This window comes from Lontra canadensis, unplaced genomic scaffold (assembly GCF_010015895.1).
Source record: "Lontra canadensis isolate GAN:19392208 unplaced genomic scaffold, GSC_riverotter_1.0 scaffold73, whole genome shotgun sequence".
Classification (NCBI taxonomy): domain Eukaryota; kingdom Metazoa; phylum Chordata; class Mammalia; order Carnivora; family Mustelidae; genus Lontra; species Lontra canadensis.
In genome coordinates this window covers 3,387,363-3,415,316 of record NW_022631067.1, presented here as the reverse complement: position 1 = coordinate 3,415,316, position 27,954 = coordinate 3,387,363, and the positions used below count along the sequence as shown (strand labels likewise).

General features: G+C 47.7%; 1 protein-coding gene across 1 annotated transcript in view; it reads left to right on the top strand.

The window, feature by feature from the left end:
* MYO16 (myosin XVI) overlaps nt 1-27,954 on the top strand; it is a 587,020-nt gene that overhangs the window by 519,705 nt on the left and 39,361 nt on the right. Inside the window, exons 32-33 of the mRNA XM_032881053.1 lie at nt 6,523-7,566; nt 26,772-26,930. Of these exons, the coding sequence (XP_032736944.1) occupies nt 6,523-7,566; nt 26,772-26,930 (1,203 nt within the window). The remainder of the gene's footprint in view (nt 1-6,522; nt 7,567-26,771; nt 26,931-27,954) is intronic.

Below are 27,954 nucleotides of genomic sequence, written 5' to 3'. Positions count from 1 at the left end.
TCATAATAAAGACAGGCAATGGAGAGAGCTCTTTTATTTTTTTCTCACCATCTTTGTGCCTGAGAAGCATGAAGCAATTTTCTGAGCCAGTAAATTCCGACACCTGTGTGCAAACTATTAGCAAGCTCAGGCCAACTACTTGCGAGTAGAGCTGACCCTTGAACAGCCCAGGCTGGAACTGCATGGCTCCGGTTATACGTGGATTGTTTCTCGATAGTGTACGACCCTGTAAACATATTTTCTCTGATTTTCTGGGTAACATTTTCTTTTCCCTCGCTTACTTTGTTGTAAAGATACAATATATAATACATATGTAAATTACACGTACATGGACTGTTGCTTCTACAACAGCATGCTATATCAGTAGGAGAATTGGGGGAGAGTCAAAAGTTACAGGCAGATTTTCAATGGTAGGAGTGGTGGGCACCCCAGCCCCTGCGCTGTTCAAGGGGCAACTGTGCTATTTTTTAAAAGTCTAAGGCTGCTCTTTGCCAAAGTGACTAGGGCAGGAAGAACAGGGCTGCTGCTTCTCCCGTCTAGGGGGTTCCCAGCTCCCAGCTCGTGCACCCTTCTGGAGACTTGATTCTCTGAGCCCACGGTGCAGACTTGTTCCCAGGCTTGGGGTAACTGGATGGGGGGATTGCAAGAGGTTTTGCTGGAGTAGCGCCAGCCTTCACTGTTCACTCTCCTGTCACGTGATCTCCACACCCTCTAGCCCTTCAGATGGCAGCAGCCCATTCCTTAGAAATAATACCTTGTGGAATCCATAATTTTTAAAACTAAATGGCTGTATAACTCCATTCCCAACAAGACCATTTATATATTTATAAATGATACAAATATAAATTCATAAGTTTATATTTATACTAGAATAGTTCATCTGTGTAGCTTAATTTGGAAATAACATTCCATCTCTTTTCACTATCTGTGTTTATCTTTACTCAAGACTACCCCTTGGTACACAGCAGGTGCTCGGGAAGTATTTATGGAACAAATGCATGTTATAGGAATGCATTTCTTTGTATTACTTCCATTCACACAGAAGTCGATTCTTATCAGTAAATCAGAATGACCACAATTTGGCCTTGAGATTTGCTGGATTTAGCCTGTCAGTGCATTTTTCATAGAAGCCCCTTGACTTATATTTTCCTATTAGCTAAAATTTGACAGAAATTAGATATTTGTGAACACCATCCTGAGAGTATGTTACTGAATAAAGAAGAGTAAGAGTGCGTGTTTCACAACTTAGGACACATGAGTCCATTCGACACACAATAATCAACTGTACTCCATGAGGCCACCTCCCCCAGAGGGCCACAGAAACCAGGGGGAGATAAATGGGCAAACGAATTATAAGATGGGCAGACTAACGGCAAAGAGAGGAGGTGGTGCAGAACACAGGACAAGGGTGCTCACCCTTGTTGGAACCTGGGAAGGGGCTGGGAAGGACATTTCAGTGACATTACCCATACGGGGTGAAGTCCAGTGGGGGTAGATGGGGTAACAGCAAACGTTATGGACTCCTCCCACCAAAAAAAAAAAAAAAATGTTATCAGGTCGCAATATGTCACAGCTCGATGGAAGCCCTTTTTTCCCCCCTTTTGTAGCTGGTTATAGGTTGATACTACATTCACTCGTGTATGGGGCTGGTCCGGCGTCCAGCCAGCTGGCGTCTAGCTGAGCATCCTCTGTCCAGGGCCCTATGCTAAGCATTAGGTTTCCTCTAAAACTAGGCAGAATCACTCTGAAGGGATTGGAATATGGTGGATATGTACATGTACAGACAGAATTATTTTCTTGATGAACAAGCTTCTCATTCATTTTCTCTTTCTTATAGATTAACTATGTAGGTACCTGTTTTTCAGGGAGAATAGGGCCAAATAAATTGTGTCCTACTCAAAATGGTGCCTTAAAAGCCACCTGACATGCCTCAGGGAACCTTCAAAGAGCATGTATTCTGTGTAAGAACATTTTATCTCCTAAGAGAACCTCAGCGTGACGTTAATTCCCTAGATCATTGCGCGGTAGCTCAGATAAGAGACGAAGTTGAGAATGTTCGGTTTAACACTTAAGCTACTGTTACAACACCAGGCCTTGCCCTGAAGGTGTCCTGTGACTGTGGAAATGAATGCCTGACCCCATCCTGATGGAGTCACAGGTGTTTTAGCCATCAATATTAGGACTCAAAACATTGTTAAGAAACTTCCTTATTTGAAAAAAAAAATCCTTAATATAAGTTCATTTTTCGTAGCCCTTCCATCCATGTTTAAAATGAATTATTAGTATTTGTGTGAACACACACATACAGAGAAACACCCATAAAAGCAATGAGACTTTAATATTCTGTGGTTTTGTAATTGTATTTTATGAAGACTGAAGTTCTAGTTCTCACGCCCAAAGATTCAAATTCAGTCGTTATGGGTCCCTCCGGGTGGTCCTCAGTCAAGGTCTTTCAAGAGGCTGCAGGTTGGTAGTTGGAATCATCTGAAGGTTGGCCCTGTGCATGCTGGCTCGTCGGCCATGTGAGGACTGGGATGATGCGGGCGTCTCTATCTCCGGATGTTTCCTGCACGTGATTTATGCGGGGTGACAGCTTTGGTGGGGACCTGGACTTCATACACAAAGAAGCAGAGTGTCAAAGGCACGTGCTCTGGGAGAGGGGACGCCAGGCAGCCTCACCTTCACCACATCCCTCCCATCTGTCAGGCGGTCCCAAGGGTGCACCCAGGCTTACGAAGGAGAAACAGACTCGACCTCTTAACAGGATTGGAAACACTATTGTGGCTGATTCTAGGAGAATACAATTCCAACCCACCCACTGGACAAAAACAACTCACACCCTTCCCACATATGAAATACAGTCACTCCTCTTCCAAACCCCCAAAGCCACCTCTCCTCAGCCCACCACGCCCAGACCCAAAGTCCCCATCTCGTTGCGTTGGTCAGACCCAGGCTTCCTGGCAGCTCAGGTGCACAGCTCTTCCAGGACGCCCCATTCGGTCCAAAGACAGGCTCTACTCCTTGCAGTGAGAAGACCCTGAAGGGTTGGGTGCATATGCCCTTGACTGGAGATGGCGCACTTGGAAGGCACACAGCAGTTCTGAAGGACACCTGGGCACAGGTTGCCCAGGCCTTGACTAGGATTGAGTCCTGGTGCCTGGAAATGGTTTTCTGTGGCTCTCAGGCCCATGGTCTGCAATCTTGGCTCACCTTTGAGTTATAATTCCTAATGCGCAAGAGGCAACTTGTTTTCAGCTCATAACATCCTGAGGCACCAGAACTTGGCATTTGGTAATGACTCTGCCCTTTTTGGTAAACACTGATACAATTCCTTTAAAAGCTTAGTGAGTTTCTTGTGAGTCACTCTGTAATCCACTCCAGTGGTGAAAAGCCACAGACACTAACTTTTTGAGACAATGTCATCTCTACTCTGGGCTCTCTACAGGAGTTCTCTGGAACGATAATCTTGATATTCTTAGGAGTCCTACAGTGTTGCTGCTTGGGAAGTGTGCATGAGACACTGCTTTAAATCTTTTTGAGGTCTTGAGAAAGGGTTTCAAAGTCATGACCTTGGCTTCATCTTTAGCTAGGTTTTCAGGGAAATGCCCAGACTTCATCTCTGCCTGGAAATCACATCTTCACTCCAGAATCATCTGCTGTCTGGACAGCATGGCAGTGAGGAGCTGTGTTATTTTCAAAAGGGGGAGAGAGAGAAATTCCTTTATGGTTTATAGTTATAAAGGAGTTCTAGCTCCTTCATGGTCATTAGCTCCTTGTTTAGCTTATGTCTTTACTCTCACATTTTACTAGTGGCAGCTAGAATAATCTGGAAGGCAGCGTTCCCACCCCGCCTGCAGCTCTCCTTCACTAGATCGTCCAGCTCCGTGGGCATCCCTGCAGGGGACACTCTCACGAACCCTTCTGTGGTGGCATACAAAGGGTTGCGTTTCCTCCAGCTTCCAGCATCTCCCTCACTTTCCTTGAAGCTGCCCCACGAGCCTTGTTGAGCATCACCACACTTCTGTTCACACTGTCATCAAGGCTCCTCCAATCTTCCAAAGCCACCACCGTACTTTTCAAGTGACTTTGCAGCAGCACCCGGCCAGCACCGATATCGGCATCAGTCCTCTGCCGCTGTGTAACAGTCCTCTGCTGCTGTGTAACAGACCTCTCCAAACTCGTCTTAAAAGAACAGTGGTGATGATCCTCTCTCTCTCACGGTTCCAGCAGCTGGCTGGGCTGACAGTGGCTAGTGCCGGAACCATCAAAGACTTGGTTCACTATGTATTTCTGGTGTCTGGGTTGGAGACACCTGGACTGGTGAGGCCTGGAGCAGGTGGGGTCACCTGGCATCTCTCACTTATGTGGCCTTTCCACATGTTCTCCACAGCGGGGCTGCTCCAGGGTAGACAGACTTTGTGCATAGAGATCAGGGCCCCCAGGACGCGTCCCAGGGGAGCAGGAGCCAGACTAAAGCCATGCTGCCCACCACCGGCCTCAGAAGGCGGGTGGCTTCTCCTTTGTCACAGTTGATTCATCAGGGCTCAGTCACGGAGGGCCTGCCGGTTTCAAGGTTCTGGAAGAGCAGTGGGATTGAAAAATATTGTTGAAGCCAGTTTTGGAAAATACAGTCTGCCACAAATCCTTTAAATTATTCAAATCTTCAGAACAATTCGGTAATTCTAATGTTAAAAATTAGTGTGGTTCATTAACTTTCCAGAAGCTTATGAGCGGCTGTGTCTTAGCACATTGAAAGCCTTTGGAATAATGCTTATGACTTATAGAATTCTGCATTTTTGGTATTTTCCATTCTTAGAAGTTGGCTGCTTTGGCGAACCCTGTAGGACACTGGCTTACAAAGATGTCCAGTGGGCTAGAAAATTAGCTTTGTTCTTTTTCTTTCTCTCTTGGATATCTCCCATTTGACTCATGTTTACAATGTACCAGAGTAGGAGCTGAGCATTTCTCTCCCTTTTATTCCTCTGAGATAATGACCGATATCACCGTTTTGCATGTGACGATACTAGAACTTAGGTTTTCCCAAGACCTCTTTTCTTCACCACCCTGGAACCCCCTTCCTGTGGCCTGCTGTTCCTGGTCCTCGTGGTGTGTATCACATTCCAACACGCGAGAGAATTTTCTCATCTGCTTTATTTACTTGCTGTTATTGTCTGACACCTCCCACTAGGGCAGAAGAAGGAAGGGAACATTCTGTCTGTTCACGAATGTGTCTCAGTTAAATATGGCTTGAATGCACGCCTAAGTGAACGACGGCACGAGTGAATGATCACTCTGGCATCTGAGTCCAGAGCTGATTCCAAAGTCCTTACTGTTAGCCATGAGACCCCGTAGGCACCCCACAACGAGAGACAGAGATCGCTGTTGGACATGCACAGTGACTGAAAAACCCCGCTGCCTGAAACAACTCAGGAACTCAGCAAAATTAGCTGCGCTTATATACCTTCCTTCAGATCAGTAAAATACCAAATCAATAAAACAGTTCAAGATTTTCTAGAAGTTTTGCTGCTTCAGCAAAATTTGCGCAGTTTTCTGACATGAACATCTCAGTTTCCAGAGAACTTATAGTTAATAAGAATACTATGACAATTTATGGTAAAAATATATTGGAAAAAAGAAGTCTCTTGGAATTTGGTGGGGGGGTATTTTTTTTAACGTAACCTTTAATAAGTGTTTTAGAGTCGTATTTAAGTGGTTCTTCTTTCTCTTTCATTGTTTTTCTGAGTATCTCCCCTGTTTCGGCCTAACAAGTTTCTGTCTTTGAAGTTTTTTGTTGTTTTGTTTTGTTTTATTTTAAATAATCTCTGCGCCCAAGGTGGGGCTCAAATTCTCCACCCTGAGATCAAGAGTCGTACATCCTACCCCCTGAGCCAGCAGGGCGCCCCTCCCCTTAGAATTTCTCCTTGAATCATTGCCCTCTTGATTTCCCTGTTAAATACGTGTTTCTCTTAAGGATTCAAATATGTCGTAAAACTCACGGTGAGCTTCGTGTTTCATCAAGTTCTTTTCTAAGAAAATCTCTCCATGCACGTTGGTGTTTTTGTTGGTGTTTTGTTCACTGTGTACCCCTTACAGTGAGCCTAGGCATTTCCTAGGCTGGAGGCATCCATATGCCACTAACTAGCTCATGGGCTTGCTGGCCCCAGTCTTTATTTTCTGGCCTCCAAAGTCTTGAGGATCCGTTCAGCCAACACTTTCTTCACAGCGGCCTCAGGCCCGGAGCGCACAGGTGTGCTGGCTTCCCGCAGCAGAGCCGAGGTGGGTCCCAGGGCTTCCCCAGGCCTTCTTCTTCTTCGCAGGTGGCTGGCAATGCTGGGCCCTCTCACGGCGCACAGGACGCCTTCCCCAATGGCTAGCTCTGGTCCCCAGCTCCAAGTTCCGGATAGGTTTTCTCGTTGGCAGCCTGAGGCTCTGGAAGGTGGAGGGAGGGAGGCAGGTAGGGGCTGACGGTGGGGCTCTGGGGGCCTAGTTAACCCCTGGCACCTCTCCTGTTCCCCCCCGCAGGGCTCACCCGACCCCGACCTCACAGCGACGACTACAGCACCATGAAGAAAATTCCTCCTCGGAAACCCAAGCGCAGCCCCAACACCAAGCTCAGCGGCTCCTCCGAGGAGATCGCGGGCGCGCGGCGCAGAGGGGGCCCGCAGCGCACGCCGGGGGTCCCCGCGCCCCCTGCGCCCCCCATGCGCGCCCCGCCGGAGCCGGAGCCCGAGCCCGTCTACATCGAGATGGTGGGCCGCGCCGGCAGCCCCGAGCAGGTGGAGGCCGTGTACGAGGAGATGAAGTACTTCGCGCCCCCCGAGGCGTCTGCGTCGCCCCCTCTGCTGAGTGACACTCGGAACCCTGTCACCTGCGAGGATGGCGAAGGGGGCGGCCAGGCCGCTGCCAGGCCCTGCAAAGATGCGTGCGACATCCCGGCCCCCTTCCCCAACCTGCTCCCCCACCGTCCCCCACTCCTGGTGTTCCCCCCGACCCCGGTCACCTGCTCCCCGGCGTCCGACGAGTCGCCCTTGACGCCCCTGGAGGTGAAGAAGCTGCCCGTGCTGGAGACCAACCTCAAGTACCCGGTGCAGGCCGAAGGCTCGAGCCCCCTTTCTCCACAGCACGCCAAGAACCAAAAAGGCGACGGGGACAGGCCCGCGTCCCCCTGCCCGCTGGCAACGAGCGGGTCCCCCCCTACGCCCCCTCCCCCTCCCGCGCCCCCGGCCCCCCGGCCGCCCACGCACTTCGCCTTCCCCCCGGAACCCCTGGGGAACGCAGGCCGGGCGGCGGGCCCCAGCCCCGACGTGCCCAAAGCGCCCCAGCCGCCCAACTCCGCACCCGCGGGGGGCCCGTGCAGCTCCTTCTCCAAGGCCCCCTACTCGCCCGGGAGGGCAGCCAGGGCCGAGCACAGGAAGGCCAGCGCCAGCCCCTCCTCCCCGGTGCCCTACAGCCCCCCGAACTGCAGGGCGCTCAGCAGCCCGCTGGACGAGCTGACCAGCCTCTTCAGCTCTGGAAGGAGCGTGCTTCGGAGGTCGGCCGCGGGGAGGAGGATCAGGGAGCCCGAAGGTAGGGGAACCAGCGCCCCGCTCTGTGCCTTGAGATGGACGCCCATCTCCGCCTCCATGCGCGCACGCACCACAGGCACACGCTGCTGGGGGTCGGGGGTGGCCGTTGCGAGCAGATGGCAGCTTGAAACATCGAAGGCGGCCCACGTGGTCCAGTAGGTGAGAATGCCTGTGTCCATTTCGCACCAAAGGCTCCTGATCTAAAAACACGTAGTACCTAAGCTGGGTTCAGTCCGTTTTCATGACGTGTAAGATTAAATCTGAGCTCCCGTTCTCTTTTCTCGGATAATGCTCCCTTCTGACACGGAAGTGGTATTTTTGTGGCGTTATCTGGCCGATTCCCATTTGATTCGGGGTTCACCGTGAATGCCTGAGTGTCCTTCTGTCTGGCTGTCCATCTCCTTTCCGGCCGGGTGTCTGGGGTGAAGACCTGTCCATCACTACCTTGTACTTAACACAGTTCACCTTTACATCGCTTTGGATGAATGATTGTCCTTCTGCTTGTGTACCACCCGAGGAACATTTTAACCCCTTAAGGCAGTTCTAACAGGTCTCTTCAGTCGTGATCCATTAATACCCACCACTCCAGGTAAACAGTAACTATTAACAACCTCGCTTTATAGGCTGGGATGGGAAAATTCCAGGTGAAGAGGTTAAAGGCCTTCTCGAGGTCAGCTGGTAGGATTGGAAGTAAAATGTTGCCTAATGATGTAACTTTTTATATACGCATTAACCTGCTGTCTCTCCAAAAGAAAATACATAAACATGTTTGCTTTCATCATCTGATTAGGAAAATAACTTTTCCATTTAGGAAAATTATAAAAACTCTAGAAAATCTAGAAAGCCATCTGAATAAGTGAAAAGTAGATCAAGGTAAGAACTCTTAGCAAATGAATAAATAAACTACTCTTTATTTATTCTTCAAATACACTAATTGTTTATTTTGCTAATGATTTCTTAAGTATAGATCCATTAATATATGAAGTTGTCTTTGTAAGTAGAAGAATGTTAGAATTTCACAAGTCATATCTTGTAATTTTTTTTTAAGTTTTATTTATTTATTTGACAGAGAGAGAGATCACAAGTAGGCAGAGAGAGAGGAGGAAGCAGGCTCCCCACTGAGCAGAGAGCCCGATGTGGGGCTCGATCCCAGGACCCTGAGATCATGACCTGAGCCGAAGGCAAAGGCTTTAAACCACTGAGCCACCCAGGTGCCCCTATATGTTGTATTTGAAGGAACAAAATGGAATCTATGAGAAAAGTATAAAATGAACAAATTAATATTTGCTTTTAGAACGAAAAGTTAATTAAAACCTCATAAAGCTCATTTTACCGTAGTTAGGAATTGGGTGAATTCTTCTTGACTCTGCTCAGAAAAGCGAAGTGAATGGATTTCTGGGCGCATCTCGTCATCTGGAAATCCCTTAGCTGAGGACTTAGTGTAGTGAGGAATATAGCGGGGCCTCCAGGCGTGGTGTGTGAATTTGCTAATTATATTTCCCTGTGGTGGCATTAGCCAGTATTTGAGAACACATATCGAAACCTCGAGTACAACACTGTTAGTTCACATCTACGATTATAAACTACTTTTCTACTGTGGGCTTTTACCAGACACTCTTCATTTGAAAAAATTGTCTTGAACCACATATGACTTTCTCATAAATACATGAATTAGCAACTTCTGCCCCAGCACAGTAGCTGTCATAACCGCAAATGTAACAGTAGGAGACCGGGTCGTCCCCGCACACCAGATGACAGGAGTTACAACTCCACGTTTGAGAGCTGGGGGATTCTTGATGGTCCGCGATGTGGGAAATAGGTTTGCACGTTCGCATGTCATGTTCTCGTGGGATCTTACAGGTCATTCCTTTAGAATAAAAGGGGCTAAAGATAAGACGTGGGGGAAGAGCGGGCTTCGTGCTGAAGCTAATCACCAGAGCTGCTCTCTGATGATTAAGGTTTACACAGTTGGATCCCAGAGTCAGTAATCCATTTTCTTCTGAATGAATTGAATGGCCCTTATTAACGATTTACTGTAGTCTTGGGATTTCTTCCCTTTAAGGTTTTAAATCGTCTACTTTACCCTCTTTATATTTAAAGATATTCTTATTTTCACCTGAAATGGCTTTCTTACCAAGTAATTCAGTGGGTGGCAAACTCACCCTCCGGGCACCTGAATTAATTACAGCTCATTTCATGCAGTTGTTGTCTGGGGAAATTGTTCTGCAAATTTTGCAGAAGTGTTCAGAATATCCCCCTTGCTTCTTTGGAAAGCGACCTTGAGGAGATGACGCTGCTCACTATTACCCTACTGTGGGCATTTCCAGTTAAGTAGAAAGGACAATGAGTCGTGTGTAGCAATGAAGCCCTTGGGTATGTAATTCTGCTCCCTCACTTCTGCAGACTTGGAGGATTTCACAAATATTATCTTCCCCCAAAGTGGTTGATTTGCTGTTGACTTGAGGGCATGCGACCTGAGGCATATGAAGTCCCTCAGATTCTAAGAGTTCAGGATGCGTGGCATGCAGACAGAAGGCTGTGGATGGTGACCAGCCCGCAGCCCCAGAGAAATAGTGGTGGCAGACAATGGCCATAGTGCTTACAGTTACTGTTTTCATGACCCATCTATTTCTCTCAAGATGAGAAGCTGTCTGCTACTATTATCCCCGTCTCACAGATGAGGAAAATGAGGCCCAGAGAGGACCCCCGTGCCCTCAGTGCCATCCTAGCATGTGAGACATTGAGTGCCTCCAGCGCCATGGCTTATCTCCCTGCATGGGGGGCCTCGGGCAGCAGGAGACAGAGGACAAGGGTTGAGTCGTTCGCACTGGAGTCCTAGAGTTGGGGTGGAAAAAAGGGTTTTACAAATTTAAAAATGCCAAACATGTATGTGACAGCTCCAGAGTGCGTATCCGGTTTTGGAATATTGTATGTGGGCCACTTGGCCCTTAACATCTAGAGTGACTAAATGTTTAATGATCTATGCAGCAGTTATCCCTTTCTTTCACGAAATGTGCTTCATCTGATATTATAACATGACTAATATTATTATGCCAAAGATTTCTGGTTACTTAGTTTCAAAAATCACGAGACCGAACGCGAAGGGAAGGAGAGATCCATTGGCTTGTGTAGACCACTAGGGTGCTCCATTGCTCCAGACGGCGTCCTGCAGTCCGGCTGAGTTTATCCAGAACAAAAACAAAATGAGCAGAGACCAGGATGATAGGACTTTGACAAAAATGTGGCACACCCTGGAGAACTGGAGAAGGAAGGAAGAGAGCCCCACTGAATTAAGGAAAAGTCTGGTGTGCAGAATATTTTTGCCAAAATTGTCTTATGACTTTTGATATTGTGCATCCATAGTTTATAAGATGTAAGTAGGTGGTTAAAAATGATGTAAATGACAACAGAAAATGTACAGCATTTCTTTGCATAGAGTAGGTGTTTATTAAATACCTATTTGATGAAAAACTACCTGAAAAAAAAAAAAAAAGCAATTTGCCATATGACCGTATTTACTGGACCTAGCCCTTGAGTCATTTTTACTTAAAGAGACTCACCTAGCCCAGATGGAAATCACTGTTCATTTCATTTTATTCTTTTGCATTTACATTTACATTTGCATTTATTTTATTGCATAAACATTCTGAGTAAGAATATTTTGAGTTTTAAATCAGTGTTCTATCGCTGAATTTTCACAGTTCAGTATTTTATCCCATTGGGACATTTGTTTAAAAGGGAGTTCTTTTTTTAAAGTTGGCCTTATGGAAACTATCAGACATTCACAGACGTCGAGGGACTGGATGAACGGACTCTCTCCGTGGCCCATCTTGCCTCATCCCCAGGCTTGTCCAGCCCTCTCCTTCCCCACTGGATTGATGTGCAGTGCATTCCAGTGTCAAATCATTTATTAATAAATATTTACAAATTATTTAAAAAGTCCTTTAGAAAACAATAGAAGATTTACTCTGACATCACTTCAATCTGTCCAGACCAGTGGACCCATTTCAGCCTTCCCTGACATGAGAGAAACCTGTCTCTGGAAACCAGGATATCACTTTTCACAACAGAGACTAGATGACTCTCAGGTGAGCTTCCCCCGAGAGAACACTGAAGCCAGTGAGGTGGGCGGTGGGCACCGCAGCCCCTTGTACCACCATGAAAGAGAAAATAGAATTAGAAAGGGTGGGTCTCTAAATATGACACTCAAACAGAACCGAGAATAAAAGACCAGCGTTCCAAAAAACATACAGTCACTTCTGAAATCAATATTTTATAAGGTTTAGATGCCTCCATGCCAAATTAAGTAGTTACTTATTCATTGTTTAGTAACAAGAAGAGTGCTTTAAAATCACCAAAATGTCATGAAATCACTGGCAGAAGTCTGACTTGCTGGAGGGCGATGTCTGGAAGCTGCCATTCTCTGCCTGCGTTGGAAGCCCAAGTTTGGACACCGTCTCCGTTCGGCATCTGACGCATTCTAATGAGATCACAGCAGAAGAAACTGCTGTGCCTCATGCAAATCTCGGCCTCCCAGAACAGGACGCAGAGGCTGGCATCCCCACAGCTTCCTGCCTCTCCTCGGGTTCTCCTAGCACCTTGTCCCGTGCAGGGCCGGTGGTCTCCCTCCCTCCCTGCACCGTTTCTCTCTGTCATGACTTATTTCGGGGGGTGGAGGGCAAGAGGTAGAGGGGTGGCCTGAGGCATCTTGAAAATCATGAAGGGCGTGGACAGACAGACACATAGTTCCCTGATGTGTCGCTGTCCACCTTCCCGCCTCACCTGAGAGTCTGCCTCGCATGAAAGCAAGGCATTCCTCTGCATTCTGGAACGATCTGGAGTCAACAGTCAATGCCCCTTATTTTCCAAATAAGTAAAGACGAGCTTAACAGCCCAGACAGGCAGGTTCTCTATTTCTCACTAAGTGGCTAGGAGGTAAGGCTGTGCCGTTAGGGTTTCCCCAGGCCGGGGAGCCTGAGAAGGAGATGATGCCTCTCTGCGAGAAAAGCCTTTTGTTTGCCAAGCTCTTGGCTCCTCTGCAGGAACCAGGAGCCTCTGTGTTTGGGATGTGTTTTCAGTATTTCTAATTTCCCAAATCATACTTAGCCCATCTCCGCTTAGAAATAAGCTTTCAATTCTAATTAACCGATCTGTAGCCCAACTAACCTATGTTAAGAGCACAAAGCCCTTTGTCTTTGATATGAATCAGACAGTTGTTTTTAAATGTCTAATATTTGTTGTGAGTGTTTGTGACATTCTTTTCCCAACTTCTAGCACCTTCTCTTTAGAAATGCCCAAGAATTCACACAGGGCCATTGTGCAACCGGGGGTGCATAAGGGACTTGCATGAACTTGCAGAGCTCATCCCCTAACATTTACTGAGTGGAAGTCCAGGGCTTGCTACTGGGAATCCAGAAATGGAGAAATCCATGTTGTCCCTGCCCTCTCACAGACTGTAGGAGGCAGACGGGTCCATCCAGTTTCAATGAGTGAAATCCTAGTGGAGCAGGGAGGCTTTTTAGCCTGCAGGTCATAAACTACTTGTGGGTCCATAACTGAGCTCCACGTGGCCTGTAAGTCCCAGTGCTAGGCTTGTTCCTGATCTGGTGGGGAGGCATCCCAGACTCCATCGGATAGTCACAAAGTGTCTATGGCCGGGGAGAAGCACAGGCCCACGGCGGTGAGGGTGCTGATCACAGTGTGCTTAGAGCGGGGCTGCTGGAGGAGTGGGGGACAGCCTCACGCCCGGGATGCCCAGTGAGCAGGGCGAGTGGCCATCGGTGTGGAGAGGATGGAGTTCCCCAGGTGCACAAGCAGGACGACAGGCACGGCAGCCAGAAGGAACCGTGTGCATGGGGACCTGTGGGCTCAGGGTACACGGTCCCGTTAGAGCACAGGTGTGAAGGGTGCAGAAAAGGCCGAGAGAGAACAGAGGGCACTGCTTGTCTTGCATGGGATCAGAGCAGGATGAGCTTTCCACCTGGAAGCTGCAGGACAGGGCTCTGAATGCTCTCCATTGTGTCCCCTCGTCACGTGGGAAGTCAGCAGGATCTTCGGATCTTCCCCACAAAGACTGCAAAGAGCCCAGGAGGGGGATGACCCAGAGGGCTAGTGGCAATTCTGGGTATGCACATCTGACCTCCTGTAATGGAAAATACTCGGAAACGCGATGGAACATTTGTTAATGGTATTCTGTTAATAATATTAATAGCCGGCGTCTGCGAATGGTTCTTTCCTGTTGGCCAAGCAGGCAGATGTCTCTTCGGTCCCCACCTCCTTGGCCTGTGTGAGGCGAGTGAAGCAGGTGTTGGCCTCCCCATTTGCTAATGAGCGATCTGAGAGTTTAAGGGATTAAGTGACTCTCGCATAATGACGGGAATGAACTGGTCCCAGAGTCAGGAATGAGACACGGTCCCTTTCTCCGAAACTCGGAAGAAATGTCTATTTCTGTTCTGTGAGGCCAGTCCCAGTCTCCACAAACAATTAAAAATTTTAACTGATACAAAGTCAATGTCTGAGAGAATCATCCCTTTCTGAAGTTGAATGTAACCTCATGACCAGGAAAAAATGTGGGAAGAGGGCACGTTTTTGTTTTTTGTTTTGTTTTTTTTTCTTTTCAGTGATTTTCAACAGCCCCCGTGATTGGGATAGGAGAAAGACATTCGAAAACCCTTCCATCATTCGCCTCTTGGTGACGTTCTAAATGAAAAGCAAACAATAACAATTTGTTAGTTTCTGAATCACGTCAGTCTGGAAGCAGAGACGCAGGTAACGGCGAAGGTGGAAACGTGTCTGGACAGAAGACTCGTGGGGCCTCCAGCCCCTGCCCTGCAATCAGGACTTGTTGGGAAGATACTCAGCCCACAGGTCTCATGACCATGGACATCCACTGGACCGTGCTGCTCCATGATCCTTTGAAACCCAGGAGCAAAACCAAGCAGAGGACTCTGACAATTAACTATGTCGGTCAACCTGATCAAGAAGTAACCTTTGAGTCACTTGGGAAATTACCTGAACGTATTGGCTGTGCCTCTGTAGCCACCACATGCCAGTCTTAGCAGAGATACACGTCTTGCACAAACGATTCTTCCCTTCTGCACGGAGCCCGGCACAGCCGAGCGGCCGTCACAACCGGGATGTTCTGGGATGCGCCGTCGGCTGGAGAAGCAGCTATTGAACCTGGGATTGGGAAGAAGAAGAAAAAAAAAAAGAGGCAGTCTTTTCAGAAGTGGATTATCTTTCATAACTAGTAGATATTTTTCATGCTATCAACCCGTTCAGGCAAGCAGCTGTTGTGTATTGTGGGTCTGTATACGGGATCGTGAATGAAACTCCCACGGGGGCCTCCAGAGAGAAGCCCAGTGCTCGTCTCGCGAGGCATCAGCAGCTCTCCTTAAGCAAGTTCATAAAGACCTTCCTGACCACCTGCATCTCATTATTGCCACATATTACAACATCCTGGGGTTCTCTTCCTTTTGTAAAGAAATGCTTAAAAGCGACATGGTGCGTGGAAAGTTTTCCTAAAGATGGGCCGGATCGATGCCACGTTCTCGTTCTCCTTAAGAGTCTTGGTGGAGGAAAACGGATTTCTTAATTACCTACGGGCATTCAGGTCCTTTATGCTGACTTGAATCATTTTTATGATTAATCCTCAGATTAGCCTAGAAAAGCCCACACGACCTGAGGGTTAGCTCTCCGCAGTACCACTTTATCCAGCGCTCCCTTCCCTGAGTCCCCGGTGGTCGCCCAGCCTCCCACGTGTGTGCGAAGCTTCACAGCCTTGTTTCTACTCTGGCTTTTACTTCCATCTTTTTCTCGTTTCTCCTTGAAATCTGCAACGTTCTTACCCACACGTGGAGCGTTTGCAATGACTGGCCTGTTGCAATCCCACATGTTCATTGTGATAAGACAGTAAACAGCAGCCTCATTCCTTGTGCTCCCCGCTTCGGTGACTAGGTCCTAAAAAGTGCAGGGTCCAGACAACGCAGGCATGGGCCAGATCTGACCTTACACAAATTGACATCAGAACACTCACTGTCCCGCAATGCCTGAGAATTTGTGCATTACCCAGAATTGCCAAAAAACCTGCAAGAGAGCTTCCTCATGCCCCCAAATCTGGCTCATCATCAAACCTAATTTTTCAAAGAAAAATGTCCTTTTAAAGAATGAAAGAAGTGACACATAGACACTAGGTACATGGGGTTATTTCCTAGGCAAACGTGCGCATTTGGGATTTGGGTTTAATTATTCTTTGATGTGGAAAGATGGACAATCCACGAGGAAGTAAATTGAGAGAGAAGACGTGGGCAAAGCTGTGGGGGAAACCTGTGAGCCCTACAAAGGCATTTCCATGAAACTGAAATGGGAATCAAAGCTCCCAGCTATTAAATTACCTTCTGACATCACCTCTGTCCGCTGGAGCTACGTTTGCTTAACCTGTTCTCAGAGCCGAAGGGGCCAGGCTGGTCTTCACAGCAGAATGGAGGGGACACATCAGAGTACAAACCCCTGACTTAAAGCTGGGGAGCCCTCCCCCTGGATGCTTCTACGGGCTCTCACACCCTTTCTTAGGGATACAACTGGTGCCCAGCCCAGACCCTCTAGAGCAAAAGGGCTCTTTATGTATGTATTTTATTTTCATGAGAATTGGATGGACTTGATTTCATTTCTTGATATTTAACTACCTTTCTATATAGTTAGTAAGAGAGTCCTCCTTGGATTTTTAATAGATAAGCTGCTTTAAAAATAACTCCTGAAACATATAACCTACATTGCTCCATTTCAGGGACAGTAGCCTGCATTCCACGCTTCCCGTGTTTGTCTGCTGTATCCTGGCCACCCCGATCTCCTCTGCATACACCAAGCACAACTAGAGGTTGATTGAACCGCTTATGTGTCAATCCAAGACAGTAAAACTCGAATTGCTAACATTAATTCATGGGTGTAGCTGCGGTGTGCAAGGAGGGGGTCTTCTTAGTTCACTTACGGAGCCTTGGAATCGTGTCTAATTTCCAGAGTCTGAGGAGCAACCCAGGACAGAGGCACCGAGCTCACGTCTGGTGATGAGAGATCATAAAAACATTAAAAAAAAAAATCATTAGAAAACCCAGCAACGTGGTTCAGCTGTCAATCAGAGACATTTTCACTGCTGTGAGGATTGAATCCGTCCTAGGAACCGTCTGCAATGACTTCAGGAGAAATCTTCTTCTTTTTTTTTTTTTTTTCCCCAGACAATAAAATCATTCTATGAATGGCCCCAAAATGTGCAGTTCTTCTCAGGACTTAAGAAAAAGTAGAGGTTAACTCCAGGCAAGACAGTGGAACTGGCAATCATGTTTTGTCCTGCTGTTTGCCTGATGTTTTCAAAGAGGTTTGGAAAAATCACCCAGTAAGAAAGGCAAGCTTCACTCATTTTGTTTGTTTGTTTGTTCGAAAAACACACCAAGGACTCTATTTTGTGCCAGGCATTGTACTAAGTGGTATGGATTTTTTTTTCCATGAAATGTGGGGTCTGTTCAGAAGCAGCTCACAGTGGGGAGACATGAAAACTCCAGCGTATCCAGGCGGTGTGAGACAGTTTGCGTGAAGACACGATTTGGGTGTCACGAAACACTACTTACCCTCAAAGCTTGTGAAATGCTGCGTTTTTATTCATTTGGTTCTATTCTCCTTCATCTTTAAATGCTTATCATGACCCACTAAATTGATTTCTCAGCCTGTAGACATGTCCTTTGGAACATTGGTCTAGAAGGTGGGATTTATATGGAGGGATGGGAGGGATTTGAAACCAAACTCGAGGAGAGAAAGACCCAGGGCAGGAGGGCCCCAGCCCCCCAGCTAGGGGCCAGTTTGTGTTCCAATCCTACTCTGTGATTATAGGGTTTTGCACAATGGGGACCTAATGTTTTGGAGTAAGTCCATTTGGGTATGTGGAAAGGACCGATGTCTCTCTCTGATTTTTTCTACTTTCATTTAAATGGAAACATGCACTTTAACAATGAGTGAGAGATGCTTAGTTGCAGGGCAAGTGGGAAGGGGATATCCCAGCTTCCGACTGACCCTTCAGTGGTTTCTGTAGTGGATGAAATGAGACTGTGAGACGCAGGTTCAGCCTCCCCCCCCCCCCAGGGTCCCGGGGGTTCCTCCCTTCCGCATGTCTGACATCAGCTCTGTGATATGTCACGGCAGCTGCTCAGGGGAAATGCACTCACAGGCACTTAGGACTTGGAGGCATACGGAACCAGGAGCGCCAACCGCCCGCCTTTGTTAAAGGACACAATCCCAGGAGCCACCTAAAATACGGTCCGTGTGGCTTATCGAATATTTTGACAAGAATTTTAATTTCTATAGATAATTTTATTTCTTATTTTATTCTTTTAAAAGTGTTTTTCTTTATTTTTTAGAGAGAGAGGGAGCATGAATGAGGGGAGAGAGACAACCAGACCCAGCGCGGAGCAGGGACCCTGATGCGACTCAATCCCATGACCCTGATATTGTGACCAGAGCTGAAACTGAGAGTCAGACGCTCAACCCACTGAGCCACCCAGGCGCCCCTGTGTAGATATTTTTAATTCATTCCTGAAGGCCTCAGAGCTGTGGGCTCATCGTCATCTCCTTGAGAGATGAACGGGACCACCCTATTGTTAAAATACTGAAATGTCTCTGTAGCCACTGGACATGATGGCCGACCAGGGCCTGCTGGGTTCCCGAGCACAGCCCCCCCCCCAACCTGGGGGTCCTGGCCCCAGGCCTGTCCGGTTTCTCCCCAGTTAGATGTTGGCACGAAAGGCTTAAGATACATAGTTGGGCCTCTTCCATTGGCCCTGGCCTGTGCCCTTGTGGTTATTAGCATTTAGGTGGGTAATTTGTGATTCCTCCTGAAAAAGGACTTTGAGAAAACCCCGCATACTTCACTGCATTTTTTTTTTAAACTGTTGACGACTTTCCTGGTTCTCTCTAACCTGCTGCGACCACACCTGTGAAATCAGTCTTCACAGCTAGAGCTTTCCTGTCCTGTGGGACCCGTCCGTGAATCCGAAAGCCTCCGGTTGTGCAAAGGTGTTTCTGCGGAAGAGATCGGGGCTGGCCAGCAGGGACTAGAACGTCGTGGTTAAGGCAGAACGTAAGCTAATATCCCTGAAATGGGGCAACAGAGATTCAGTTTTTCTCAAGGACCAAAGTAGTTATTCTGGAAACAGATCATCTGTTAAAAATGCAGGAGGGACTCCATGACTAGCTCTGCAGGGAAGTGACCAGGGTCCGGAGACAAAATGGACTCCGTACGATTCTCAATAAAAAAATAAATAAACGCTCGTTGAGGTTCTGTAGATCTGGGGGGTGGGCAGCGGCTCTCCGCCTAAGGAAGGATGCGGCCGCAGGTGGAGGTGCCCGGGGCTCGTCTGTGTTCCCTTGAGATGCCGGGCCCCACTAGCTCGCCCTCCGTGACGCCACGCAGGTGTCCCAGGCCCCACACCTTCCCGACCAAAGAGCGGAAGATCATCCTCTTCCCCTTGGCTCTCTGGAGAAAGCGAGGACGACCCCTTCACCCTAACGAGGGCTGCCCGGGCCGACGGAGCTATCTTTGCAGGCGCCGCGTTCCCCGATCCTGGATGTACATTACCACCTGGCACTTGGGAGATGTAAAAATAACAGCCGTATAAATAACCCCATGACCTATGAAATTATACATGAGGAATGGGTCTCCGGGCCAGGCTAGCGTGGTGTTTAGATGTTCATGTTCAGCTAATTATAGGACGGGCAAGCTACCCGAGTACGCGGAGAGGGAAGGGATTGGTGTGATTTGTTTCCCATTCCGGCAGGGACAGAAGAGATGGGCACGAAAGGATCCACTTAGTTAAATTTAAAAGGAAATTGGCACAACATAATTTTCTGTGCATTTTTGGGTTCTAAAAACCTTATTTATACTGACAGTCACTTTTTAGCTTTACTATCAATATATTCTTCCCCTGCTCAGCACATATGTTGTTGAAGATATCACTCTATTTCCTGATTCAGTTGGCGGTTCCAGCGCAAACCCTCTCCTTGCACTTGGCAGGGGAGTGGGTGGCAGGAGTTAGGAGTAGGGGACAAGGAAGCATTTCCATCTACCCCGCTTAGCCCGGAGGATAAGTGTTGGTGGCACTGTCTGCCGCAGAAGAAATGCCTAAAACACGACTCCAGAGGAATTTTGATCTACTCAAGAGTAGCGATTTCTGAAGGGTCATTAAAAAGTGGGAAGGTGTGCTGGGGACTGGCGCTAGCCTTTGAAGGTCAGTAGCCTTGGACAGTTGTGTTTTCTCAACCTCTCCATCCTTTGCAATTGCTAGGGTGCTCTATTTTTTCTGTCTCGTAAGGTAACGGGTTCCTATAGGAATGCAAGTGAATTACGGCACATGGCTGTGTCCTAAAGGTGATCGCACAGAAGCCCGTGTTCTGTCCCCAGGCTCCCCCCTTTACTGTTAGAGATTGAAGCCTGTTCTTGACACATTTCTGCAACTATCAGCAAAGGGACGACAAGGTCCAATTCACATGGTTTGGGGTCAGTTAGAGCTGTACAAAACATACGGAGACGCGGTGCGCGCCCTCCGTGCCAGAGGACACACTGCGGGAAGACCGGCTCCGCTCCCATCTCGTGTCTTGTGGCACAACCCCACACCGGGGGTGGGGTGGGGGTCTGTCTGCATATTTGAGGCTTGGACCCGACACTGTCTAGATGTGTCCTTACACTGGACGTTTGTCCTCCTCTGAGGCAGCAGGCCCTATGCTTGGGTTATGTTAGCATTTATTTTTTTAAAAGTTTAATTTGCTTCCTAGAAGCTTGTTATAGCAGAATGCAGGGCAATGTGGGGGTACTCAATCCTTATTTATAGTTCTTACCTGTGGTAATAGAGGATTTTACAAAAATCAGAGGCGTATTAGACATTATTCCTTGTAACTCACACACTAGATGCCAATCTGGGGTCTAAGTGATCCCATCCAAACTGAGTTAGTTACACACCATCTATGTGCGTCCGTGAGCACAGTTGAGCTGGAACGCCCAGGTTTTAGGAATGAGAACTTGAGAAGTAGAGGGACTATGCCAGCCGCGTCTCTGTGTTTGTACCTTTCCTTAATGCCAAAGAGGAAAAAACAAACGCATTCCCTCCATGCAGTAGCCTTTCTGGAGAGGAATTTTCCTATAGAGTTGTGGAATGAATTAGAGCCAGCGTGAGTAATGAGTTTAAAATGTATTTGCACATTTTTTCTGCCTTGCATAGCACTCTCGGTATTAAATCAGTCAAACAGCAATAGTTTGTTTTTCTCCTGCGTTACTGAAACCTGGATCCTATCTCCTATGTTTCCAAAATATACTCTAAAATTATCTCAAGTTAAGGTAACCAAGAAAGAAATGATGTGTTTAAGCATTCTTCTTAAAGAAACACTCTGTTGCTCACTCCTGACTCATTCTCTGCGACCTTTCTGTGGCACGCATTGCTGTCAGCCTCTCTCTGCCCTCCACCCCCCCTCCGCCATCGAGCCCACACCTGCCGGCTTGTGTCCACTCTCACCATGTCTCGCCTTCCGCTGCCCCTCTCTACACGATCTCTGCAAGAGATCTCCCTACTAAGAGATGCTTGAGTCTTTCCTGCACGTTTTCTTTTCAGTCCTAATGAATGCTGTGACTCAAATAATTGCCACTCAGTTTCACCCTTGGGCGTGCCCCTGTCACTTGAAGGTCAACAGGCACAGCCCTAGACTGTCCTGTGTCCAGGCACTTCGCTGGTGCTGACTTACTCCGGTCCCTAAGCTCCGTGAGACCTGTAAGGCGGACCGTCCTGACCACCCAGCCCTGCCTCTTCCCTGGTCTAAAGGCTCCCAGCTCCTGTCTCTGATCTGTCCTCCAGCCCCATCCAGCTGGACACAGGTTTTGCCAGAGTAGTAACATTTAAAAATGCAGTTTATGTTGTGCCCTTACCTCAGTATTGGCTGGCGCCCTGCTCTGGTGATGGTGCATATGTGACAAATGTACCCACAGACTGTGCAGAACCAGACTCTCCTCTCCTCTCCCCTCCCCTCCTCTCCTCCTCTCCCCTCCTCTCCTCTCTCACCTCCCCTCCTCTCCTCTCCCTTCCCCCCCTCTCCTCTCTGTCCTCTCCTCCCCTCTCTACTCTTCTCCCCTCCCCTCCTCTCGTCCTCTCTCCCCTCCCTTCTCCTCCCCTTCCCTCCTCCTCTCTCCCCTCACCTCTTCTCTTCCTTCCCCTCCTTTCCTCTCTGTCCTCTCCTCTCCTTTCTTCTCTGAGCAAAAAGGCTTTCCAGACCATTGTGTTTTCCAAACCATGGGGCAGGTGTGGGGTGTCTTTAAGAAAGATAATTACAATGATAAACATTTAGGGAATGAATGGAGCATTTGTTTAAAACGGGAAAATAAGCAAAGCGCACATTGGCCAAAGCTGTCTTCTGCCACCATTAACTGGGCACGCATTGACCAACTGACTGGTGCTTGGGCCTTGGACATGGCCTTGGCGGGTGAGGGTGGGGTCCACGACCATCACTCTGTAGACTCCTGTCTCCTGTCTCTAGGCACCAAGATGCCAGAGCCAAGAGTTATCAAACTGATGGCAGTTTTCTGAGATTACAGGTTGCAAAGCCATGTACAGTTAAGATTTTTAAACACTGAGCAGGCATGAACCTTCCATATCGGTGGGACAAGGAGGACATACTCATCAGTGGTAACTGGTAGTGAAACCCTGAATGCACCCTGCGGGTCGGGAATAGATTTCAGATGTCCCAGAGTCCGTCCTTCCCCTCATGTTAACGCTCAGCTGGAAAGCAAACGGCTCTGGCCCTTTGAATACATACGAGATTTTCACCTCGCTCAATGAGAAGTTTTCCTTACCTCATCATTTTAAATAAGCAGAGATTAGAAGCTCAAAGGTATGTTCACAGTGAAAGTCCTTTCATGTTGTCAGTAATCTCGTGTGAATGAGGACAAACGATTACCAAGGTTTTCCCGTAATCATTCCCACGGATTCCGTGGTAAGTAAATTGGTCAACTGTTTTCATTGCAAAACATGGAGTTTCCTTCTAGAAAACGAAAATTTCTCCAGCAGTTTAGTGGTGATCATTCATTTATTATTTTTTCTGTTTTCCCTAAGTGAAACAGAAACCAGTGGAGAGACCTGAGTGGGCACATGGCATGGTCTGACTTAGGGTGCAGAAGAAGGTGGTCAGCCTCAGGCCAGCTGCCTCCTGGGCGGGAACTCCTCTTCCCAGGGACGGGCTGCTCTTGGCTGGGGCTTCACGGCACCCCTGACCTCTGCTCACTGGACACCAGTAACTGCCCCCTCCTCCGGGGTGGGGACTAGCAAGGTCTCCAGTCATGCCCAGATATTCCGGGGGACAATATCACCTTCTATGGAAAACCAGTTTTCAAAGGATAACACCCACCCAGAGTGATAGTTTAGTGTTTTATATATATATATATATTTTTTTAAACAACCCACAACAACAACATACAAAAAACGAACACAGCAAAGCTGAAATTTTTCCTGCATCCGCACTTGCAGATCCGCTAGAACTCTCCCACTCGATTAAGATTCGAGCTAACCGTGTCCACACTGCGTGCTCGTAATTAACCGTCGTATCCTGGGGTAAAGGCCGACGTTTTATCTTTGAGTCAGATCCCAGGGTGATTCACTTCTCTCGTACCTGTGCAAACAGCCCCAGGCAGGGGGCACAGAGAAGTCCTGTTTACAGGCTCAGAGGGAACAGCCCAGGTGTGCAGACGGAGCGGCATTGTGAGTGCCACCGAGCTCCACAAACCTCTGAGCACACAAGACGCGGGACACACAGTCACTCAGACTCGCCAACAGTCTTCCTGTGGGATTTCACCGCACACGCTCCCTCCCTGTTGGCTTAGACCCACTCAGAGCCTCAAGTATTTTCTTTTGGTGTGACTGTGACCGACTTTTCTTCACCCTGAAAATCCCAGGGGCCGCTGCTTGGAGGCATGACAAGGCCTCACGACTTTGTTGGCTCTGGATCATTCCTTGCAGGGCCCTCCCTGAAGTACAGACCTTGTGTATGTGCCCTTGTAACTGGAACTGCTCCCTACTCAATCCCAGGGTCCTCGGGTTCCTCCCGTGCCCGAGTCCAGGGTCACGGGCATCTTCTTGATGAGGAACATGGCAGCTGCTCGCTAAACAGACCCTTTGGAGCAAAATCAAACCGCGGAGGGTTTCTGCCTTTGCTCTTCATTGTGGCTGAAACTAGGCATTAACAAGTTGGGGCACAGGCGCTCGAACGTGTCTGGATTTCCCTCTGAGCCAGGGTGTTTATGAGCAGAGGCTGACACAGAATTTAGGAAGCCAAGAACCACCCCCACAATTAATATTCATGAGGAAGGATAACCCTAGAGGGGAGACGTTGGTATAGATGTTGCAAGTCCAGTTCGGTGGCTGGACGACAGTGTTCAGCCTGCAGTTCCCGTTTCATTACCACCGAGGCACAGGGGATCCAGGGAAGACACGGAGAAGCAGCCGCCTTCCCCTTTAGATCAGCAGATGCAAGGACGGGAGGCTTTACACAGAAGGGCCAAGCGTAAGAATGAGTGTGGGTGGATGGTGGAGTCCGAGTGCCTCTGTCTGAACCCGGCTGATTCTGAAATGTTTGCCCGGAGGTTAACTTCCCCGATCCTCTGGGACCTCATCTCGAAAATGGGTGTGAAAGGGACAGCTCTTCAGAAGCAGGAAAACCAGGGCAAAATCAGATGTCACGTCTGGTGGGGGTTTGGCACATCCTAAACCCTCAGGAGCTGGCGATTATCATCTGAACAAGGTGAATAATTATCGTTAGATTGGCCATTGATTCTTATGTTTTACCGGAAGAAGGACTTCCTTCCTTATTCCAACCCAGAGCCATCCCCGAATAGACCTACGCTTTTAAAATAGAAATACAAAGAAAATTTTAGAGGTAATGTAAGAATCACCGCCTAACTCGTACAGCACATTGAAAACCAGTCCTTGGCTACAGTGTAAGCTGCTGATGAGAGAAATATTTTTAAAACCATAATAGGAAAATTGGAGATTTTGACTATATAAACGTGAATTGTTTAGGAGCCGGAAGTTGGTGAAGAGGGATGCTAGCATCTTGTCTATAGCAAGAGTCTACGCAGTGCATCTGAGTACTGAGTTCTGTCCCGCCAGAGGTAAGAAGACCGTCCCTATTCACGCAGGAATAGATGCCCTGGTTCCCAGCCTTGGGTAAGCACCCACTGCACCGGCACAGAACCTCAGCTCCTTGCGCCACGGCTGTCCGTTTGTCATGGTCGTTATGGCACGTGGAGTTCACGAAGAGTGCAAACACATCATAGGAATTCAATAAACAACCGAATCAAAGAGCGAGAAAAGGAGCTCGAAGAGAGGCTGACCAGCATCTGTGTCTTGAGACTTTACAGCCAAACCGTGTTGCTAACTTGATTTCTCTGAAAGGCAAGCGAGAGTCGACCGAAAGGAATAGGTAGTCTTGCAGTGGCAGCCCGAGAACTCCGACGGTCCCTCCCCATCAGCTGCTCTCAGGCTCATCCCTGTTCTTCCGCACGCTGCTTGAGCCAACGCTTTTCTGCTTGTTTTCAAGTGCAAGGATCCAGGAGCTGCCGTGGTTTTCAAAGACCTGTCCATTTCGCCTCCATTCTATCCCTCCAGCATCTCCTGCTCTAGACAGCAGCACGCTTTCCTGCGGGGCAGACTGGCTGCACCCTCCACTTCTAAGTGACAGGTCCCTGGGGCTCATCCGACCACGAGCCCCACTGGTGAGGACAGGAGCCACCCCAGCTGGTGCGAGTGCCTATGGCAAAGCAGGGAACGTGGGTCAGTGTGGAGCGTCTGGATACGTGACCGTTGCCTGTCGTGCTGTTGGGGTGTAAGGCTCGAGGGCAAGGGGAGATCAGCATAGAGGCAAGAGGTAGAAAGGATCCTGTCAAGACCAACCTGGAGAGACAAGCTCTGGAGGGCCAGACTTCTCCCTTTTTTCCCTCCCTCCCTCCCTATATTCTTCCTTCCTCCTCTCCCCTCCATCCATCATTCCTTCCTTCTCCCTCCCTCCATCCTTTCTTCCTCCTTCCCTCTCTTCCTCCCTCCCTCCATTCTTTCCCCTACTTCCTCCCTCCTCCTCCCTCCCTCCTTCGGGATCACTGGAGATAAACCATTCTGCCGCATGTAAAGTATAATAAAGCAAATTAGGCTTCTTATCCCTTTCGAATAATCTGTTAGCCTTAAACTTCAGAAAGCCCTAACCGAAAGGCAGTCAGAATCCACTCTGTACCACCGAAGACCAAAAGGAACATCCACGTCCTCCATATTGAACAAGGATCCTCCAGACATCCCTTGGGAAGCAAGAGCCAGTCCCAGGCTCCCCCGACCAGCCCCAGAGAGGGACGGTGACTCCAAGGGAGTGGGGTGGCAGGGGCCACACCTGACGCCCTGGTGGACAACTGTGCTTCCTTTGCTCCCTCTGGTCATTCGTAGACCCTGCCTCAGGATAATGCAGTAGACTTTGCTCCAAACCCTGGCATTTGTTACATTTTACTTTATTATTTCTACATAGTTAAAAAAAAAAATCTTAATTTGGCTCTTCAGCCTAATTTGGGGGATGGCTTCTTGTACTCATTGATCCCTGAACACTCAACTTGGGACACGCAGTGAACAATTAGGTAATGTTAGTGTTCAGAATGCAAAGGTAGGGTTTTGAGACTTAATAGTCCTCCATGGATAATAATAAAGTTGGTAAGATGCTGTAAGTGTATTTCTTATTTTTTCAAACCTGTAGGGATTGTCTCAGCTCTGCTTAATTTAGTAGTTGAGAAAACTTGTGAAACATGAATTTATTTCCACGCTTCTTTTAGGAAATAGCATTCTCAAGACAGAAGGCACTCTAGTGACAAGTTATTAGACTCTGACACCAAAAATTCTGTACAGATATGTTTGAAAATAGTAAATTATGTAATTCATTAACACCACTAAATATTCCCCATTACATTTGAGAGTGCTGTGACAAAATTTGGTGGACATTTTGTAGGCCAGAAATTTAATGAAGGATGATTATTGATTTACTATTTCAAATACAATTAGTGTTTCATTTGATGAGTTGTATTATTTTCTTCTACTATTTTATTAAATTAGTGGGTGCATTTTATCCAAAAAGAGTAACCCTTTCTAAAATTTATTTTAGGTTTTGAGACTAACATGAACCTCACTGGCCGAGAGGATGCTGGTAGATCAGAAATTGCATCTGAGACTCAAGATAGAAATGCAAATAACCATGGAATTCAATTATCTAATTCACTCTCGAGTGCTATCACTGCTGAAAATGGGAATTCCGTCTCAAATGGTAAGTGCTTTTTAAACTCGGAAGTAAATAGATGAAAGTATTAAGTTCTGCCAACTTTCTAGGGAGAATGGATTTGAAACGTAAAAATGAAGTAGGTTTAAAAGCTGGAACATAGATCATAAACTTCGCTGGAGGGTATATTGTAGCATTTTATGGGTTGGGTTAAAGAATGATAGTTGTGTTCAGTGTTAGCTGACTTTTCAAAGATTGTTATGGAGTATTCGCTACGTGGGAGCCAATATAAAATGAGATTATACAGAACAGAAGGAGGAGATGGGGTTGTTCTAATGGTACTTTTAATTAAAAAAAAAATACCTTTTTCTTCTCATACCTGAGTAGTGTGAGGGAAAATAATACTGAAGTTATGGTAAACACCAAACTGGCCTTAAGTATTTAACTGGTGTATATAAAGGAATGTATCATCTAGAAATTGGCTAGACTGTTTTTATCCAAAAATCATTCTGATAGTGGCTTAAACAAATAACTTATTTCTCTCACACATAAAAGCAGCCCATGGCTGTTGGGATGATTTTCCTGAGGACATCCAGAAAAGCTGGCCAAAATTTCCATTGTTGTTTAATCTGATTAAAGGCACTAAAAAACCATTACGACCTTGAGATCCAGGGAAGAGATGGAGGAAGGGGGTTTAGAATGCAGGGAGGACCAAGCAAGAAAGCCTACATTCTAGGCTCTTCTCCAGGGGACATCCACACACTCTCCCAGTCCATAGACGCCAGCTCAGAAGCCGGACTGGATTTCTGACAGCCTCCTGGACTGTGGGGACAGACTAAGTCCAGGGTCTGCCAAAGGTCATGGGTTAGAGCCTCGAGGTGTCCCTCCTAAGGGCCGGGTGTTCCCAATCTAGAAACCACAGCTCAGCTCTGAATCGTCTCAACCCCGGCTGTTTGACAGACGTCCTTCAGGACTGACAGGGCCCACACGTACCTGGGAAGAAATGTGTGTGGATGTCTGTGTCTCAAAGGACGTCGACAGCATCCAAGGCTTCCAAATGATGTAACAAACC